At 40.5% G+C, this 21,719-nt stretch overlaps 1 protein-coding gene across 5 annotated transcripts in view; it reads left to right on the forward strand.

Moving 5' to 3' along the window:
• The first annotated feature begins 1,020 nt into the window (after positions 1-1,020).
• Ttk (zinc finger and BTB domain-containing protein ttk) overlaps positions 1,021-21,719 on the forward strand; it is a 48,071-nt gene continuing 27,372 nt past the window's right edge. Inside the window, exons 1-4 of one of the 5 annotated variants that reach the window (XM_072890337.1) lie at positions 1,021-1,795; positions 16,392-16,818; positions 17,087-17,819; positions 17,918-17,977. In XM_072890337.1, coding sequence (XP_072746438.1) covers positions 16,603-16,818; positions 17,087-17,819; positions 17,918-17,977 — 1,009 coding nt within the window. In that variant the 5' untranslated portion in view covers positions 1,021-1,795; positions 16,392-16,602. Of the gene's footprint in view, positions 1,796-3,141; positions 3,460-16,391; positions 16,819-17,086; positions 17,820-17,917; positions 17,978-21,719 lie in introns of those variants that run through there. The other 4 variants (XM_072890338.1, XM_072890339.1, XM_072890335.1 and 1 more) reach the window with 4 other exon arrangements.

Here is a 21,719-nt window from a genome sequence, read left to right on the forward strand (position 1 = left end):
AAAATGCGCAGGCGCATGAATCGCGACGACACTACACACTACCACCGTTTCTTCCCTCTCTTCCTTCCCTCGTCCGTCCACGCTTGCGAATTTCCTGTCCCGCGGGGACAGAAGTGGCGGGGGAATCACCTCGTCGCATCCCTCTCCACGTGCATCCCTGCGATATTCGAGGTCGATCCATCCCCACCCTGTCTTTCTCTTGAGAAAGGACTTTGGTCTCCGCTTCTCTCATCCTCCGCCTTGACCCTCGCCCCAAACACCAAAATGGTCAACACTTTCGCAACGAAGCAAAGTTTCTCGGAATCGACCCGAGTTTGAGTCGATTTCAAGGTCAAAGGCTAATGTTATCAAATTTGGAACGTTTTGCTAAAATTTTAATAACGACGACTTATTATTCGCGCATGACTTTTATTCACTTTATGCATATTCGATGAAAAATGTCATCGACGAGAAACGAGCGCAAAAATGCAATTCTTAACGTCGAAGGCGGAGGGACGAGGGTGCAGTTGGAAAAAAAGCCAAAGTCGCGGGGCAGGCAAAGAACGCTCAAGAGCTCTGAGAGCGTGAGAACAATGGGACGAGAGTGCCCTTTTTCGAGAGTGGTCGAGGGTGAGAATCAAAGGGAAGCAAGATAGAGACAAAATGTAGTTCGCGCGTCTTACAAAAAGACACTATGTGGAATAAGAACGAGAGAGAAAAAAAATCGTTTATTCTTATGGGGGCTGACGCGAGGAAGAGAATACATATGGAAAGGGTAAAGTGCGAGGGACAGGAGGAATTTTCATACACGACAGAGAGACACGCGTTATCGCGCGCGCACAAAAGAGAGAGAGAGAGAGAGAGAGAAAGAATAGAAGGACAATGAGCAAGATAGCGCAAGCGAGACAGGGTGCCGGGGGAAGCGGTAGCGCGCTGCGTAGGGTGCGGGGGTGGGGAGGGAGCGAGCGAGAGAGAGAAAGAGAGAGAGAGAGAGAGAGAGAGAGAGAGAGAGCGGTGAGCTCGCCAGGGTAGAGAACGCGAGAGGGTATAGTGGGGGAGCTGTGTGGTGCGTCGCGTTCGCGTCGCGTCTCTAGGTGGCGGTGGTGATAGAAGTTTGCGCTCTTGCGGGAGGTTGTCGAGCGCGCCCGACTTCGGATTGGACTCGGTTTAGCTCGGCCGTCGTCGGTTCGGTGGTTCGTTCGGTTGAACGAGGGCGCGCGAGCGAGGAGCGAAGCAACCGAGACCCGAGACTCGAAGACCGAGGCGAGTAAGCGAGCGTTCGTTCGAGTCGGGTGTGCGTCGTGCTGTTGCGTTGCGTTGCGGTGCGGTGCGGTGCGGTGCGGTGCGGTGCGGTGCGGTGCGGTGCGGTGCGGTGCGACGCGGTGCGGTGCGGTGCGACGCAGTGCGGTGCGGCACGACAACGGTGAAGGGTACTACGAGTGGAAGACACGGTCGTGGCTGAGCTGCTAGGCGGGCGTAGGCGAGGTTCCGTGACGGCCGTTCGGTGGCGCAGCAGAAATTCCCCGGCGCGGGTTGGTCAACAACGTGGTGTGCGTGCGTCTTCTATCTCGCTTTCGCTCACGCCGCCCGATTCAAGTGTGCGTACCGCGCATCGTGTACGTGTAGTAATCGTCCGCGCGCACGTATCTGCCCCGAGAGTCCGTCCGCGCCTCGACTTGCTGACATGGCGTCCTAGTGCTGCGCACGGACAAAGTTGCACGTCCTTTCGCGCACCACGGAAACTGATCTCTACCTCCCATTTTTTTTTTCTTCTCGCCTTGTGTCGTCGTCGCCGTCGAATCGCAAGGATGTCAAGGTAAGTGCAAGTGGTGCGTGTGTCTGCGCCTCGCTAGCAGGCGGTGTATGTTAGTCTCGACGAGCTGTCTTCGTCTTTTTCGTTATCGTCGTTGTATCGTTATCTCGCTCGCTCTTCTCGACGAAGAGAGAACAGACTGTGTGGTGTGTCGGGTGTCGTCGGCCGGGCGGTGTCGATAAGGCCGGACGGATTTCGCATTTCGCATGAGTAGTCTCGCGACAGTAGCGTTCGCGAATTGAAACGGGACGTTATAGCGGCAGGGTCGTTGCCATCTCGAGCCACCCTCGCGAATCGATATCGTCAGCGCGGTTAGACGATCTTTTTCTCATTTCCTCCCTCGCGTGATACGTATACGTACACCGTACACTGTACACGTCTCTGCACCCCCTCCCCTTGTCCCGGATCTTGGTCCGTTTCCCTCTTTTCGCCCTCTCGGCTATTCATTTCCTTCGTCTTTCTGGGTGCATGACACTGGGTTTATACGATGCTCAGCCCCGCGAGTATCGCGGGTCGCGGGTCGCTGGTACGTGGTACGCATGTATGTATGTATGTATGTATATGTATGGTACGCGTGCGCGTGTCTGTGTTTACGTATACATGTGTGTACGTCTGTACGTCGCGCGTCGCGCGCGCTCCTACGTGGCTGCGTCGGAAGGGTTAGCGGCGGCGAATCGGCGGGGCAGAACGGAAGAGGTTAGTTTCGTGGTAGTTTCTTTTCCACGAAGCAAAACTGCGATACAGAAAGAACTCGCACGCTCTCCCTCTCTCTTTCTCTCCCTCCCTCTTCTTCCTTACAGCAAGAGGGAAAGAGAGGAAGAGCGCGCGGACCGAGGGTTCTACGTGGCTTATCGGCGCATCGACGGACGGCGTGTTTCTCGACGTGGATTTTCGCTCGGGAGAGGGTTGCGTAAATCCCTCTCCCTCTCCCTCTCCCTCCCATTTCCTCCTCCGTACCTCTCTACCCTCCCGTCATCCCCTCTCATCTCCCTCGCGCCTCGCGGTCGACTACGGCGCTGCCCATAGGCGCCGATACGCCCCAGGGTGTCGAGGCCGACTTGAGTTTATTCGGAGCAGTTCGGTCGTCTTCGGCTCCGTTCGTCTATCGGTTCGTCCGTCCGTCCGTCCGCCGAGCATCCTCCCCCTCGCAGTCAGTCTCGCTCATTGAAACCGCGTGCGTGCACTCGTGTGCGCTCCGCTCTTCTCTTCGCCCCGTTCCGTTTTCCTTTCCTCGCCAACAAACACGCGTATCCTACTTCTATCTTCTTGCGCGACCGTTCTCGCTGATTATCGTTCGTGATTTCTCTCGTTCTAGTTCGCGCCCTCGTCTCGCGCCATAACAGGTGAGTTTCGGCCGTTCTCGAAGTCTCGACGATATATCGTTTATAAAGCACGTGTTTCACTCGGCGTTGTGAATTTTCGTCCAAGAGAGAGCACGAGCGAACGGACGTTGATGCCTCGTCCCTCGTCCCTCGTCGCGCCGGGTAACTAAATCGATCGACGCAATTTTCTGGTGATAACGACGATTGTGCAACCTGTGCTTCGCCCCGAGCTCCGAGCTCCGAGCCTCGAGCTCCGAGCCCCGAACCTCGAGCCCCGAGCAGGAGCGATTGTGTGGATGTTGTCGACGTGTTCGTGAGTCACGGCGGGGTGCTGCCAGTGTGTGGGTGAGTTTGCATTTTGTATGTGTCGTGCGTGCGAATGCGTCAGGGATGTGTCGCGATTTTTTCAGCACCGTAAAAAAAAAAAAAAAAAAAAAAAAAAAAGAAAAAAAATTATGTCACATCCTCTAGTTACGCGAGGGAATGAAACATGCGGGAAATATGTGTGAAATATTAGTGACATTCCTTGCGACAAACTATGAATGAACCTATTTTTTTTAGTCATTTCGAAAATATTTCTTTTATTGTCTTTTATTTTTTATTTTATTTTTAACGTGTACAAGATTTTTTTTCGATGAAACATACACGTGTAACGTCCTAAAACTGCTCTAATCTTACACAACTGAAATTTTACGATGATAAATACACGTTTTGTACGCGGCTACGCCGTTTTATCCACAGTTATCACGAACAGGGATTCGTGTTATCTTGAAGATTAGACACTCTCGAGCACAGATTGGACTTGGCTCCACGTTTCACAACACAACCCCAAGGATCTTTACACGAGATTTCGAGTGTTTATTACACACGATTTATTACGGAACTATTGCCACGCCTCTCTTCTATGAGGAGTGCCGATAATGCGACACCCCGTATATAGTTACATAAATACCACTTCCGTCATTAACTTCTCCAGCAAAGGATACTATATATCTGGAATTTTTTATTTGAAAGTGTTGAAGAATGTTGAGAAAAAATTTACATTTTAATCTTTTCTTATGTCATATGAATACGACCACCTGATTAATATATACACGGAATCTATCGGACATTTATATACATATAATTGACATTTTATTAAGAATAACATTGTTAAAAATAATTTTTTTTTGATCGCATGAAAATTAAAATTAAATTTGTTCCGCAAAGTTTTTTTTACGCGTATTTCTTCGTTTAATATACGAGAAAGTTGCAAAAAAATGAGGTACACTTATTGTTCGGTCGACATATCTTTATTAAGTGCAACGTTATTCGTCATGCTATTTGGAACACAATGCACGAATCTGTCGACAAATTTTTGTGAAAAAATAAAATGATAATATACAGGGTGTCCTCAATTTAAATGACAAAACTTCGGGAGCGTGCAGGGGACCGAAAAATTAAGTTAAAAAGTCCTTTAGAGATTTACTCGTTTTTGCTCCATTTTGGAGAAAATCGCAAAAATTTAATCTCTCATTGTCAGTAGTTGCTATCTCGAGTCGAGCATGGAAGAAACTTTCTGCTTCAAAGTTTCTTATATATGTAAACATTTGCTGTTATCTTTTACATTCTTTTGTTTGTTTATATTCATAGATACAGTGTACCAAATATCAGTAGAACAATGTGTTTCTGCAATTAATGTGGTTAATGCTAGATGTAATGCTTGCATTGCTGCAACAGGGCAATACTTTGAACAATATCTGCTTTAAATAGATGATGACATGAATAAAATGTAAACAAATAAGTAAAAAAAACGAAAACTTGTTTCTTTTTTCTCGAAAATGGAGCAAAAACGAGCAAATCTGTAAAGGACTTTTTATCTTCGTTTTTCGGTCCCCTACACGCTTCCGAAGTTTTGCCATTTAAATTGGGGACACCCTGTATAAGCTCCATTTTGTTATATATAGTGTATTTGTGAAAAACTAAAGTAAATTTTTAATTTATTGAGTAATAAATTTCTCGAATGTATTTTACTCTTGGAACTTTTTCATATTGATACTTTCATAATTAAAGAGAGAAACTACGAAAAAGGTCGTGAGACCTATAACTTTGCACTCTTGTCATTCGAGGATTTTAATGTGCTTCGAGTTTATAAAAAATATATTCGATTCGAAAAGTATCAGGGCAAAGAGAACTCGGGGATCGGGGATCGGGGAGAGGGAAGGCACGGCGGGGGCTGCGACGATGCACGCGGGCGACAAGTGCGTGCACGCAACGAAGCGTCGACATATCGACCGTACCCACGTGCGTTCCGATGAGAATTTACATGCGACTTCCTGCGGGCTATCTCTATCTCTCCCTCTTTCTTTCTCTCTCTCTCTCTCTCTCTCTCTCTCTCTCTCTCTCTTTCATGATTAAGAGTAGCGTGACGATTTTATCGCGGTACCCGCGAGGGGTTGAAGCGGCGCCAATTATAGTGGCGACGATGATGATGATGATGGTGGTCACGGAGGTAGGGCGTAGATAAACAGCGTAGAGGGTTAATATTCGTCACGCATCGAGTACGACGATCTTTGACTTATTGCGGGGATTCCAGTTTCCTGTTGATTCATTTTCCCTCTCTGTTTGTCGTTTCCTAGAATTTTTTATAATTATCCCTGAATCATTTCTAATTTCAGAAATCTTGGGAATTTTCTGTTAATTTTCTACCAAACTTATTACGTAAAGTTTTAACTTTTTGAATTCTTTATATTTTTATATAGACTAGTGCAATTTTAAAATTTTGTGCTTAATGTATATATCTGATTATTTTATCCATGTTTTGAGTAATGCAGGGTTCGGAATAGAAATGAGAGAACTAGGGGTGTTCTCTGAACCGAGAAAAAGGGTTTCCGTGTATCCCGACTATAAAGAGTCCGCTTGCCCAACGGAGGTTTCCTTTTTCCTGTTCTGGTAAATTGTGAAATCATGGCTTGTCTTTAAACATCTTTCTGCCGTTTCCTTTCGTTAATTTATATATGTTAATATCCGTCGTATTATCGAATCCATCATCATTATTGAATCCATTAATATTTTTATCTTCAAATTAATTTCTCATATATTATGTTAACTTATATAGAGTGCTCCAAATTATTTATAATTTTTCGATTTAATCCAGATGTAACATTCTTAAAAAAATATATTAGACATAATTTTTGTTCTACTTGCGTTTTTATAGTCACTATAGCTTTTTAGAGCGGAAATTTTTTTTTTATAGCTTGTTTGTCTTTCAAGCAAACACATAAATGGTTTACAAAGTACGTTTGTATAACGGTTATGAGACAATTGTGTTCCTTCACTTATCCTCTTTCCTTTATTACGTGTCGATTTTAACTGTGTGCTCATCATAATACTTCTATTACAAGAATGTTGGACTCGCTTAGCATTCTTGTCAACTCGTCAAAGGTATAATTTCTAGAAAGATAGAGTAAACGACCTGTACGATCGTTTATTGAATTTTTTTCTTATAATTAGGAATTTGTAATAAATATAGTTTGAGTATTCAGTAAGAGATAAAGTATTAATTTACTTTTGAACTTTTACTTAGAATATATCTTCAATATATTAATAATTGTTGAAAATAATCGCTATTATTAACGTGTATTATATAAAAATTATAATTATAATATGTCACAAACTTTTTTTATATACAATATTTATAATATATTATAATATATTATAATATTTTATAATACTCTATTGAGCCATGCTATTCGTTTTCTTGTAGTCAAAGTTTATAATAATTGTACATAAATTTACGATAAAATAAGTATTTGCTTACAATTTGTTTACAATGAAACGTTTGGCATTATTACTTATTCTGTGACTAGTTTCTCATGCTTTCAAATTATTTTTTTGAAATGTTCCATTTGTAAAAATTTTAAAAATGTACAACTAAAGTGAAACCATTAGTGACGATTAGAATAGAAAGTTGGAAAAATATCCAACAATAGGTTTATCTTCAGGTTTTTTTCTTCAAGTCGGGCGCGCATGATAAATAGTTTCGACAAAGGACGAGTATAAGCTCAAGGACGAGTTTATGATATGATGACTAATATATATATATATACTTGTTTTACATTAGAAATTTTAACTTGTAAATTAATTAACTTTAGTAATGTCGTTTGCCATAAATTCCAAGTACAATGTACGAATTTTAATTTCAACAAAGCAGTTTATCTGCGATTGTTTCGAGGTAATTATTTCAAATCTTTACAGAATACAGACAGAGTTTCTCGTCGTCTGTCTAGGTCCTTGATTCAATTAGTCGATTGATTTTTCGAATGATGTCACTTAATTCCTGGATGTGGCCTTCCGAGCGTTGCAATTGCTGCTCGTAGTACATTATTCTGTAATTGTGATGTTCAGAGGGATGTCGATTGTCCCCAACAATGCTCCCCTCTCTCAACAGCAATGGATGAAGAGAAGTTGTAGTAGAGAGAGAGAGAGAGAGAGAGAGAGAGAGAGAGACGCAAGAATTTATTCGTGGGGATCGTTCTTTCGAGCAGACTCTCTTTGTCCTTGCATTTACACATAGAAAAAAGGACTTTGCAACCCTACTTGCATTTGTGTATGCGTACACTTGTTCTCGCAACATCGTGCGAGACTATACAAGCTTCAAATGGGTGTCGCACCGTCGTGTCCTACTTACACCTGCCATGCCTAGTTATATAGGGTCGGAGTCAGATAATAAGCCAACAGGGAAGAAAGAAAAAGGGTAACATTGCCAATTCCCAGAGCACATTCTTACTGAATGGTCGGAATTTTTTACTATTCTAATATATACAATGCGATTTTTAAAAGCTTTTCGTAGAAATTGAAATGGGAAAAAAGGAGCAAAAAAATAATACCGAGTCCCTGATGGGACGGATATTCATGAGAAAAAAGAAATTTGCTTTAGATATAATTTATCATTCTCAAAGAATTTTCTTGGACTTTTTTCATAATTTTTTTTTGTTATTTTCACTTAGAATATTATTTAAAGAAGGCAGGAGAGATAGACAGAAATAGAATACATGTATAATAATTTTTATAGAGTATTGTTACAAAGAATTTTTTTAAAATACAATAGTTTTTTTTTTTTCTGAAAATGTTAAAATATTTTCAACATATTTTTACGTTCTTTTTATAAAATACTTTTGAAATATTCTCTGGAAATATATTTCTAAATTTATAAAAAGTATAATAATGATTTGATTATTACACTTTTTACAAATTTACTAATAGAGCAAATATTTTTCGAATAACAATATTGTCGTTTCTTCAAATATTGAGACATCTTGTATTATTAAGTAACTTTAAAATATTGAAAAAACATTCTTATTAGAAATAATTATGGATCGATGGGGGTTTGTAAATTTAATGACTAATTTATTGGTGTCGATGGATTATATTTTCATATAAAATCAAGTATCTGACATTGCGTTTTATGAATTTTCTACGCAACTTTTCGTTCCCATAAAACGATTCGATCCATGCACCGTTGCTCACCCCAGTTTAACCGCCCCTTGTTAAATCCCGAAACCCTCGTCGTTCCCGAGTGTTGTTTTATTTTTTGTTCGGCTGCCGTGCCCTGTCCTCGTACAACATTCAGTCACCGGAATCGCGACATCCTTTCGCGGATCGCCCGCGTTTCTTGCGATCCTTTTTTTTCCCTCCCCTTGATGCGTTCATTGAGGTCGAGCGTCACGCACGACGACGTCGCAATCGGCGCGAGGAAAACTCGTAAAGTCCTCTGTTTTTCCCACAATAGCGTTTCAATTAATCCCACTTGTTTCGAAGAAAATTTCAACATTATTATTTAGTGCCGTTACAATTCCAACATAAGAAGTAGGGCCAGATTGAAAAGTATAACGCATGTACGCGAATACGAAATATCATTGATGTCGAATATCATTGATACCCGAAATGATCATCATGCCGATATCATTGTACGCCGTTGCAAGTTTGCAAAGTTTTCACGACATTGGAAAAAAATTTTTGCGGGGTTGGCGCCAATGCGCGCGGCGAGGTCGAGCGTCGTCATCACCGTCGACGGGAGGGTGGCGAGAGGGCGAGAGAGGGCTGGGAGATGTAGAACTGCCGGAGGCTCAGCGGAGAGAGCGGGATGTGGAGCCACAAAGATGGCCGCTCAGCAACGACCGCACATGAGAGGGCGACTCGGACGGAGAGGGATTCTTAAATCACCAATTTATCAATCTTTTATTTGGAATATCGGCCAATTTTTTTATTCGCAATACACACATATATATACACACACACACACATATATATATATATATATATATATATATGTGTGTGTGTGTGTGTGTGTGTGTGTGTGTGTGTGTGTGTGTCTGTGTATCCATACACGAAAGCTAAATTTAATCAACGATATTTTATAAAGTATAGATATATTTAAAAATATAAATTGATAATAAAATAAATTACGCGGCGAGTCTTTGATATTCTTCTTATATTCTTATATTCTCTGATCAATTTCAAATGCCAGTATTTTCAATATTCTCTCTTGAAACATCGATACTTTGACCGATAAGAAATACGTAATCTGTAAGCGAAAACGCATTCCGTATCGAGAAGACGCTACTTTGATAATCGCTACTACGTAACGCTGGGCTTGCATATTCCAATAGCGGATATATAGTTGGCGCTATCTCTAATACAAATACTTTGGATATCGGAGTAAGCATTCTCAGACTAGAGAGGTAATCTCGGATTAATCCCGGGCGAAGGCGAGCGTGCGAATGGGGAATGCCGCGCGCGCTTCTCTTTCGCGAAGAGCGAAGAGCGAAGCTTCGAAAATGTGGGACACGGCTGTGGCTGTGCTCGGTCGACAGGGACAGGGTCCGCGGCTCCCCTCGCGCCGCGAAATTCTCCGTTAACTCCGCCGTACCTGGTGGCCGCGACTAACGGAATGAGCAGTACCTGCCTGCGGCCCGTGCTCTGCGCTCTGCGCTCACTGACGCGCTTCCACGTACATTTGCCACACACCAGATATACAGGGTGTACCGGGAAACCGGGAAACCCCGCCCGCCCCGTATATAGTCACGCTCCGAAGCGATATTTCGTGCTGGTCGCCGCAAACACAGATAAAGAATATTTCCTTTCAACGTTAAACGTTCTTGCAAGTACTATACCAAGGCTATGTCACAATAATTATTTCGTCAAGCTCATAAAATGAGAAGAATTTTTTTTTTTTATGTCTGCAACGATTCCTAATACAATGTTTTTTTAACGCGTAAAAATTGATCCAAGTTGATCCGTTGAGAAAATTGTGCAGACACCTCGTACCTCGTACCTCGTACCTCGTACGCATACATGCGACACTTGCAGGCGTGTGCGTTGAAGAATGTGTACGACGAGCCATCGTTCCAAGCACATCCTGGCACTCCCCCAGTGGGTGGAGATGCGACTAGGAACAGATATCCGAGTGCATTCGCCCCTCTTTTTCCCCTCCTCCCACTCGAATTATTATTATCGCAGTCCCACAGGAGAGATGGGGAAACGATCGTCACCACTCTCGGTTAGGTGATTAAATCATAATTAAAATGTCATTAATCACACAGTGATAAATGATAGGCAACAAAATATACGCATACAATATTTAAAGCATTAAATTCTAAAAATATATTAGAGCATAAAAAGACCAGAAAAACCTTGTCGATTCACGTTGTGACATCATGATAATTTGCAAAGAAATTACGCGATCGAAAGAATCTTTGCGCGTCAATCGGAAACTATAATTGCTAATTAATAATGACGTATAAAATCGCGCCACTGACGACGCCCTTGGTTTTTCCTTGCCCCGATTATTGTAGTCGCGCGAGATCGGAAGGTGATATCAAAGGAATGCGTCAACTTGTAACGGAATGTACTCTGGCATGTTTATTTGAAAGAAAAAAAAACCGTTTTGTTCCATATTCATATTCTACAATACATTGAATGCCATGGTGGTAGGATACTAATGCAAGCTACAGTGAATTTGCGGGAAGAGAGAAGTCTGACGTTTGCGTTTCTTCGTCCTACATCTTTTTATCTCTTTCTCTCTCTTTTTTTTTTTTTTTTTTTTTTCGACGCCGCGCTTCGTTAAATTCGACTTTGATTTCGCTGTCGAAATTCGGTCGATCGATGCAGCAACCCCCATTCTAGGACGATGTATGTTGTCTCCGGATGCACGTCCTCGCCGCCCGCGATCTCCTGTCCTCTCCTCTTCTCTCCTCTCCCCTCCCACCGCCCCTTTTTTCTCTCTTCTCGCGATCCCCGCGCTACCCCACACCCCACCTCGCTGCCATGTAGCGCGAGCGAAGGCGACTATATCGCGGCTGCGAGTCACGTAAAATCGCGACTCGAGGAATCGCACGGATGTCGCAATCGCGGTAATATTCGCTCCGGTCTTCCTCTCCGCGCGTACGATAGGATAACGTAGGAGGCCGATGGCGGAGAGGGTGGAGAGGGTGGAGAGGGAGATGGGAGAGAACGAAAAGAGAAATAAGAGGCGTGTGTTGCACCGTGACGGAATCCCGGCAGCGCGAGTGCGATTTCGCCGACCGGACATGTTATATCCTTGAGCGCTGATTCAGCGGAATGTTTCTCTAATCGATCCGTATCTCTCGCTTTTTTGCGCGCAGCAAAAGTAGTCTAGCTGTAAAGAAGAAAAAGAAAAAAAAAAAAAAGAATTAGGGAATAGAGAGCAAGAGAAAGATAGATGAGAGCGTGAAGCAAAACGTGTTTTATTATTAAGACGCCGATATATTTCGGAGAATAAGATTGCGGTTGGGCGTATTATAACTTGTGTTGTCCAACCATCATTTTTTATAAGGAATAAATCTTATAGATATATATATATATATATATATATATATATATGTATATATGATTGCAAAAGTAAAATGTATCAAGACGTAGTATGGCCAACGCCCTCGTAATAATTTAAAATAATTTATTACGTGAGAATAATTAAGAAAAAGAGAGATAGAAGGGGGAAAAAAAAATGAAGAGACGCGAATAATTTTGCCATGTCGCGACGAGTTTAAAGTAAGTGAGTCGTCGGTCCGTCTTTGCGGAAACGCGCGATATCCTCGCAAAGTACGCGGAAGAAGAAGAATGTAGGTGCGAGACAGAGAGGGCGAATAAAGACAGTTAAACGCGTCGGAGACAACCGAGGATGACCGAAGCCGACCGAATCCGCGGACTACAGTCTACTCCGAAACGCGCAGAGAGTCGCAGAGTGGTATTGGCGCCGCGCGAGGTAGCGAATGCGAATGCGAATGCGAATGCGAATGTGTGTTGTTGGTTTTGTACCTCGCGCGGCGTGACTTACTACTCCGCCGCGTTGATTACGCAACGCGTGGCCATGAGAGCGACTTGCGCTCGCGAGAATGCAGCGCGCGCGAGCGCGAGCGCGTCCGCGTCCGCGTCCGCTCGTCGCGCAGGATTGGCGCGATTATCGATATCTCCTTATGTTTACAACAACAAATCACAAGACGCGTCCAACTTTTCAATTCAAATCCGACCGATTGGTTATCACGTCGAATTGAAAAATATATCTTTTTCATCAATTCATAATATGAAATAATTACATACATGTATAACGTATACGTATATATGCTTCTCTCTGTATTGTAATATCCATATATTATGTAGCATCATGAATTTTAAAACTTACGTCAGTTACGTAACATTTGTTGCAGCTGTTACTACGCGATGATTTTTTTTTTTTTTTTTTTTTTTTTTTGTATCGATGTTTATGCAGATTGAAAGAGGGTTGCGAATGTTGAAATACAACTCGACGCATTGGTTGAGAATCGCTGATTTAGCGCAAACGTGCAAGGTTCGTTATGCGCGCGTGCACGCGCACGCGTGTAGGCGTGCGTGCATGGCGCGCGATGACTTGTAGGATGAGCGTGCAAAGGCGTATATCTCTAAAGATTTATGTGTAGCCAATATTGGGAAGCGAGAACAGCCCATTTCAACATGTTATATAAATGAATAGGTATACAATATCAACAGGAAATATCGTTGTTGTGAAACAAGAAAATAGTTTGATAGTTATTTTCACATTTACGAATGGGATGGTATAATCACACTAATGCGAGGAAATAACAATCTCTGTCTCTCTTTCTCTCTCTCTCTTCTTTTTTCTTTTCTATTTTTGTAATTTAATCGAGCTTGCGGAAAATGGATTAATCAAGCAACTATTAACGAGATTATATCGTATTTGCATACTCATGTGGGCAGTAATATGCCAATTATGGCACGATTTTTATTTACGTCATTTCAACACACGGAATAAAGAAATACTTTCCTGAAAACTTTATATTCGAATCGGTCACATGTCAAGAGGATTATCGTGAAAAATAATGTCCTATCGAAACATACAATTATAATAAAACGGTTATTTTAATTTTAATTCAATAAGTTACAAAAATAATTATAGATCAATATGATGTAAATGATCATTATTACATTTATTTTATTCGGTATAAAATTACTTATCTATTATAATGTTCATATTGGATAAATATTAAATTTAATCTTCTGGCGCTATCGTTAAATCCATATATACTTTGGGGTTTCCCATACACACATATACGCGCGCGCGTACGAGCGTTTAGTGAAAAAAAAGGAAAAACACTGCGCTCATCATCGCGTGAGTATCGGAGCGACTAAGTAAACATGAGAACGAGAGAGCCTTCGACATTCGGCGGTGCCGGTTTTTTTTATCCGTGTGTGCTGCATTTCGGAGAACACAGTTGTGTACACTGTCATGGTCTTCATTTATGTCTGCCAGCGAGTCCTCCTCACGTCAGGTTCCTTCTTCTTCTGGCGAAAATCAAGACATCAATACTCTTATAGTATTGGTTGCATTGAATAAAACTTGTCTTTATATATATATATGTGTGTGGGTGTGTGTGTGTATGTCATGAGAAAATCTTAATATAAAAAGTAAATTACGAATTATGAATTTATTAATATCGACCTTTTCTTTTTAGTATTAACTATATTTCATTTATGTCACTAACTGTGTCAATATTTTTTGAAACTTAATATTTCGAACACTATTAATGCTTGAAATCCACGATAAATGTAAAATTTATTGAAAAGGAATTTCCATCGAAATTTAATTTGAAATTTTGACTACTAAAATAATAAGAGCTTTTGACATAGAATTTATTTATGTCAATTTTGCAAGGCCTACATTATTGATTGGTGCTCTTCTCATGGAGTTTATTTTTGTCCCTGTTTTTCGTTCACAGAATCAGATTTTGGATAGACGCGGAAATCAATTTGTCACATTAATAACTAAAATTGAGATATGTAATAAAAATTATTCGTTGTAATAAATAAATCGATAACATCACGTGTATGCGAGATGTGTCAAAGTCACGCTCAAAGAAGATTCAATATTTAGCATAGATAATTAAGCATGAGGAACAGGGTTGTGTATGTATTTTTTTATATCGCAAAATCTATAAACAAATCATAATTTTGTAATAGACAATTTTTCTGGTGTCGTGCGCAGGATATAATTGAAGAAATATTGATTATCTTAGACATAATGAATTCGATATCAAAGTATCACGAGTATCTTTATATAGGTACGTTGCAAATGCGATCGTCTCGTTACACGTTCGGCCGCGTAATACAATCTCGCCGCGAGCGTTTTCCGCTTTCGCGGGCTAATTGATCTCCCCCGAATGTTGTAACATAATTCAATGTTCTCGATGGAGTCGTCGATCGCGATCGTTAAAGGTCGACTTCTCTCTTTCTCTCTTTCTCGCCCCTCTTTCTTCCTTCTTCTTTTCCTTTCTCTCTTTTCGTCTCGAGACCTGCCGTCTTACTTTACCTCGCCTCGCCATGGTGTCGGCTGCCATTCATCGTGAAAACCGTACGTACATTCGCGCTCTGGTCACCGACAAGGTCGCGCAAGGTCGCGCAACCATCCTGCATCCATACGCCACGTGCAACGCGTTGCGTGTGCGCGATGCAGGTGGACGATATCGAGCACGATTCGAGAAAACTAAACCTCATTGCAAATTGAGCGCGTTCATTCTATACCTAATCATTGATTTACAATTATTTTCTCATCCTTGAATTAAATTGATTTTTAATTTATCTCTAACAGACTGAACTTCTTTCTTGTTTTGAGAGCACATTGTTTTACGGATTAAAATTTGTCATTTTCTCATTGCACATGCAACCGCATCTACGTGTATACATGTAGGGTGATTTGCGCGCGAAAGCGGGTCTCGGTATCGATCCGAATGCGTAGAAAATGTTATTGATTTCCTCGGCCGACCCCACGACCTCTTTCTTCTCCATGGCGACGATCCGAGAGGAGAGACCGAGACCTATTTTCTTTTGATCGTTATTTTAATCTTGAGATATAAGATATTAGATGGATATTAAAATATTACAAAAATATAAATTATATTCAACAATGTAAAAATATATGTATGTATATTTAATTATTATTTCCAAATATATATTCAATCATATATAGGTAAAAAATAAATGGGCCAAATAAAAGTTTTTAAAATTTCAAGTAAATTTTACATTACACACGATATCACTGTAATATTGTACAATATACATATTATTATATTGCATATAATATTAATTAAAAAGTACGTCAGTAAAGAACTTATTAAAAATGAAGAGTTAAATTAAACTTTATGAAAGTGGATGGCAATATTTTATTTCGCTGGAGTGTCTTTCAATGATTTATTTTTCTTTGGTCGACTTGAAATATCACGTATGTGATGATTGTATTGTGATTGGAAAGGGTGAGAAAGAGAAAAGAGAATTGCATAAAAGGTATACATTAACCGACTGAATCGCCTATTCGCTCTCTGTCTATGTTTCCTTCAGGGTCGTACACCCACGTCTATCCTCCAGCATATTCCTTTCGCTGTTCTTTCTTCAGAGTCGCCTTTGTGGCTTTACGATACTCGAGACACTTGCTTTGATACGGTCTTTATATATTAAAAAAAAAAAAAAATTAATGTAAAATAAAATGTTTTAAAACACATCATTTTGTAATGATTAGTAAATATTAGTAAATAATTATATACACATTACGTTAAATTTGATTACATAAATGTATTGGTACAATTTTTGGAAAATGCTTCATTTAATAATTACGGTACAAGTTCTGATTGAGTCAATTGAGATTGAAAAAAAAAATTAAAGATTTAAGAAAGAAAGGAGATACGCTGCCTCTTTCACAATACTAATCATCACTACGATTCTGTTGGCAGGTCACGACTAAGACGAACACGATAATTCTTAGCCGATGAAGAGCAGAGCAGCACGAGGACGAGTAGTAGAAGGAGCAGCAGCACGAGTAAGAGCGAGTGGCTTCGTCATCGTAAAAGGTGGTGGCGCCGTGGAGAAGCAAAAGAAGAAACGAGGACGAAGTGGCGGCAGCAGTGGCAACGACAATACGGCGACAAACAGCCAGGTCCCCCCATGTTAGCGGATATCAACGGCAACCTGGATCTGAGAAGCGAAGCGATGTCGTCGCAGAGGTTCTGTTTACGCTGGAACAATCACCAGAGCAATCTGCTTTCCGTCTTCGACCAGTTGTTGCACGACGAGTCGTTCGTCGACGTTACACTGGCCGTTGAGGGCCAATTACTCAGGGCGCATAAGATGGTGTTGTCGGCATGTAGCCCGTATTTTCAGGTAAACTCGATCTCTTGCACATTTTGTATGTACGATTATTCTCTTATTAAAATTTCCATTGAAACGAATAAATGACAAGAAATTGCCGCAAATTATTTATAATTTTGCAATAAGTTGGTATCTGAACGTAAATTCAATCAATTATATAGTCGAATTTTATCGATATTAATATTTTTTAGAAAAAAAAAGATTGCAAGTTATTATCTGCTCTCTTAATCTTCCGAAAAAAAGGATTTTTAACTGATGCGACAAATATTGTTGTTTGTAGGCCTTGTTTGTTGGCCATCCCGACAAGCACCCGATAGTCATTCTCAAGGATGTTCCATACGTGGACATGCGCAGCCTTCTGGATTTTATGTATCGTGGCGAGGTAAGCGTCGACCAAGATCGGCTGACCGCCTTTCTACGAGTCGCCGAATCTCTAAGGATAAAAGGGTTAACCGAAGTGAACGAGGATAAATGCGATCTACCGAGTATCACGTCCTCGCTATTGGGTGGCGGTAACGCGGTGGCGCCGCCACCGCCCAACCTCCATCGTATCAGCCTCGCTCAGCATCATCATGTCGCGCAGAAGAGGTTCCATCATATGTCGAGCCATCCGTTACTCGGCTCCGCGCTTACAGCGCCCAAGAGAAAACGTGGTAGACCCAGGAAGTTGAGCGGTTCGTCGGACACGCCGATCGGTGAAGTCGGCGGACAAGACTTACAATCGTGTTCGGGCGCCGATCTAGTTCAAGGTTCACCCGAAATGATGGAAATGAAGATGGGGCTGGACTTTCAGAGCGAGGTCAGTGGCAACAGTAACATCAGGAACAGCAGCAACACCGGCAGCAGCGTTGGTGCCAATTCCGCGGTGGCCGCTAATAATTCCGGTACAGCCTCCTCAGGATCGTCATCGACGAGGAGAGAAGAGCCTACGGAAAATGGCACCGATACACCGGAGCCGCCGGTCACGCGGGTTAAACGGGAACCAGAACCGACACCCAGTACCTCTGCGCAAGGTAAGAGGCGGGACGAAATATGTGATATAAGGTCGTATAAAAAAAAAAAAAAAAAAAAAAAAAAAAAAAATAAACTAATTCGTCATTGTTAATTTTAGCCTCAGATGAGACATTCGCACGGCCGCACAGTAGACAAGGGAGTGAAGGTTTCAAGCAAGGTAAGATCTTCAGAGCGTACTTGATTTCGATATAGAAGCGCTGCAATACTAATATTCCCTGATATAATGCAAATAGCGGTTTAAACCCTTACGTAATTTTCGTGAATGAGCGTTTCAGACATTATAATATCTTTCAAACAAAATACTACGTGATGTTTGGAAATTAATTAAATAATTGGTTATGCGAATTGATATTACAATTAATAATAGTCTTTATAACAAATATTATTGAGATTAACTCCTTTAAATTTACATTTCTATAAATTTAATTATTTTATATTATTGTAGATACATGAATAATGCACAGATTAAATACAATATATTGAGATTTTTTGGGACTTGAAAAAATTTTTTTTAATTTTTCTAAAGATTAAGAGTTTAAAAAGATTCGAATGTATAAATCAGATGGAGTTAATTCTCTTTAATTGTTGAATCGGCGCAAAAGAATTGCATAGAAAATATTTCTGGTTGTAATTCCTGTGATTATAAACGTTGCTTTTGAGAATGCGAACATTATACACAAGGTAAGTCGCAAGGTCTAGCACAGAATGCAACATGCGCCTAAAGGTTAAATCGTATTTTAAAAAGATCAAGTAGCTTCGCGATTGCAAAAACTCGTAATAATAGCGCAGAATGAAATTGCGCATTTAATCGCGATATCCTATGAAATATGTCTTAGCATGGTGTGAATTGTGATTCCCATAACGCGTGAGCGCGCAGAAGACTGTTGGATTATCTCGACAATATATATATTTACTTTGTGAAATTAAATTTAACAGGCTAATTGTATAATTAATTATTACTACAAACTACTTTATTAATACTGGCAATTTTTTTAAATATTAATAATTGTATAATTAAGAGAATTAAAATTTAAATGTCAATTTTCTTAATGATAAATTTACGATTATTTTGTCGCGTCAAACATTCTTCTGCGTGCGAACCCGAAGAACGGGGGAAGAACTCGCTTTTGTGATGTCCGAATGCTTATTCGTCTCTTGTGAAGCCCCGAGGAGCAAGCAAGCAAGCAAGCAAGCGAACCTTGCGCGGCATTATGGACGACGCTGTAGACTCTCTACGTGAGAACGACTCTTATGGCTCTCTTGCACGATTCGTCGAGGTCGATCGACGACGTCTGAGAATCTTAGAATCTTAAAAGCCCGGTCCGCGAGGGTGATTGATAACTTTATTTGATTAGCCAAGTTTCGAGACTCGCGTCGCTAGTTAGCGCGAATCGAACTTTTATCATGCACGTCGTCGACGTGGACGATGTTTCATCCTTTATGTGCTAATGAATTTAATTTTTCAGACCTCTCGAGCTGCCTTGCCGCGGCTCATTGTCGCTTTTCAGCAAGTGCGCTCTTTCCCTGTTTTTTTTTTGTTTTTTTTTTTTTTTTTTTTTTTTTAGGACTTGACGACCAGGACTCGCGATGACATAAATGTCTCGAATCGCGCGCGCGATTATTTTCTAAAACCGCGTGATTTTCTAATTCCGCGCTTTCAAATTCTCTCGCGAATCTTGATCATTTTCGAGACAAAACATGCAATAAAAAAAAACAGAAAAAAAAGAAAATTCCGACGTGAGAGAAAGTTCTGCGTTCGGAGAAGCTTGCATCTTTGAGAAAAAAAAGCGATAAAGTAATTTCTTGACGAGATTAAAAAACGATAGTAAAATAATTTTCTTTTTAAGCTACAGCTTAACGAACAGTATGTCAAATGGTAGTCAGACATGGCATACGTATATTGATACACGCGCGGGGTGATATTTAAATTGCGAGGAGAAAAATCGAGACACAGAGGATATAATAAAAATAAATGAAGACACACACACATATAGAAAGGGGGAGAAGGAGAGAGTCTGCGAGAGAAACAGTCGTCTCGTTAAAGAGAGTTCGTACGTTCGGAATGTACAATGATACCCTGGAAGAAAGACAAAAAAAAAAAAAAAAAAAAAACATAAAGAAAACTCCCTTCTGAAAACGCCCGAACGTCTCTTTGAAATTAATTAATCTTTGAAACCCATTGCACTTGTCGCCGGTTGTTGTTCTCGTTAAAGACGTACATAATAGAAAAAGATATATATATATATATACATATATATATACATACATATATATATATGTATATATATATCTCTCTAAATACATATATACGTAATAACCCATACGTAATTCTCACGCTCGGCCAATGCGCAGCGCCTCATTTCCTATCCTTTTTTTTTCCCTTCCCTTCTTCGAAGCACAAATCGGCCACCTTTATCTTGCCTCTCTATAATCTATATCTTCTTTCTGCCGCACCGCACCTGTCGCTCTATTCGATGTCTCAAATCTATCTCCATCCTAATTTAACTCAACCAAATCTAATCTACGACTATCGACACTTGTTCGTTAACATCCTTGTACCATGTTCACCATACTCTCTTTATCGCACGAATAAGAAACGCTTCGCTGCCATTGGCCAATAGTAACAGGAGGGGGTGGAGCCAGCTTTTAGCGGTGCTTACTTTTTTTTTTTGTTGTTGTCTGATTTTCACACCTTGAACGCTGGTTAACTTCTTTTACGCTCGTTCGTTGCGAGGAAGATAGAATAGCAAAGTTTCATTTTTTTATCGCGGAAAGACAGACAGCAAAGAGGGAGAGAAGAGCGTAAATGATGATGACGATGATGATGATGATGAAGTATACTTAAATAATAGACATATTGTCGGCAGGTTTATCGTTTCCGTCTTCTCTTGCGTTCTTCTCATTGCTTTATTAGACGATAATGACGACATAGAAAAAAAAAAACAAGATGACTAGCAAAAGGAGAAATGAAAATTGAAACGGGATAGATTAAAAATATGTAAAAATAAAGAGTGACAAACTAAAAAAAAAAAAAAGAAAAAAAAAGAAATCAAGAGAGAGAGAAAGAGAGAGAGAAATAGTGTGACGTACGTTTCTTTTTTTCCTTTCTATAAAAATGTACTACTACATATACGTGCGCGCGCGCGAAAGAGAGTGCTTCGAAGAGAGAAATGTCGTCGGAGATGATCTCGTTTCGGTAGTGACCGTGATTGCTTTGTTCACTTTTGGTGCAGGTGAGTTAAGATTATCTGAGTCACCATCATTCGATCTCTGAAAGATTTAAGCTTTGCGCGGGGAAGCGAGGGAACTAGGGAGGCCAGCCGCTAAAAAAAAAAGATTTCTAAAAGAATTGAAGTTAAAATAATAAATAAATAGATCGAACGTAAAGACGGAACTATTCCGAAAAGTACCGGAGTGAAAGAGAAAGCCGGATGATAGAAGGATGTGACGCCGGAGGCCGAAAGCGGATAACGACGTATATGTATATATATATATATATATATATATATACATATATGTATAATAAAAATATATTTATTAAACATATATTTGAGAAACAATTTTATACAAAGTAATTTAATAAAACATACAAAGAAGAGAAAATGTTGCTTTTTTCTCGAACGTCCTCGATCTCGATGGATCGTTTTCTCGTAGAGATGTATACTCGTAGACTGACTGGACGCACTGGACGAAGGGGTTGGTAAAGTGTGCACATGTGTCGTTAGGTGTTTATTAATCAATTCACATGTATGTGATGATCACCTGATACGTGTACAGGTTGTCCAAAGAAGTATCTATCCTTCCTATCGATCTCAGATTCCATAAGTAAAAAAATGCTTTTTCAACAAATTCCATGTTCTATATAAATTAAAAGTTTTAACTTTTATCAAGCTTTTCTA

The sequence above is a fragment of the Anoplolepis gracilipes genome, chromosome 4 (genome assembly GCF_047496725.1).
Source record: "Anoplolepis gracilipes chromosome 4, ASM4749672v1, whole genome shotgun sequence".
In the NCBI taxonomy this organism is placed as follows: domain Eukaryota; kingdom Metazoa; phylum Arthropoda; class Insecta; order Hymenoptera; family Formicidae; genus Anoplolepis; species Anoplolepis gracilipes.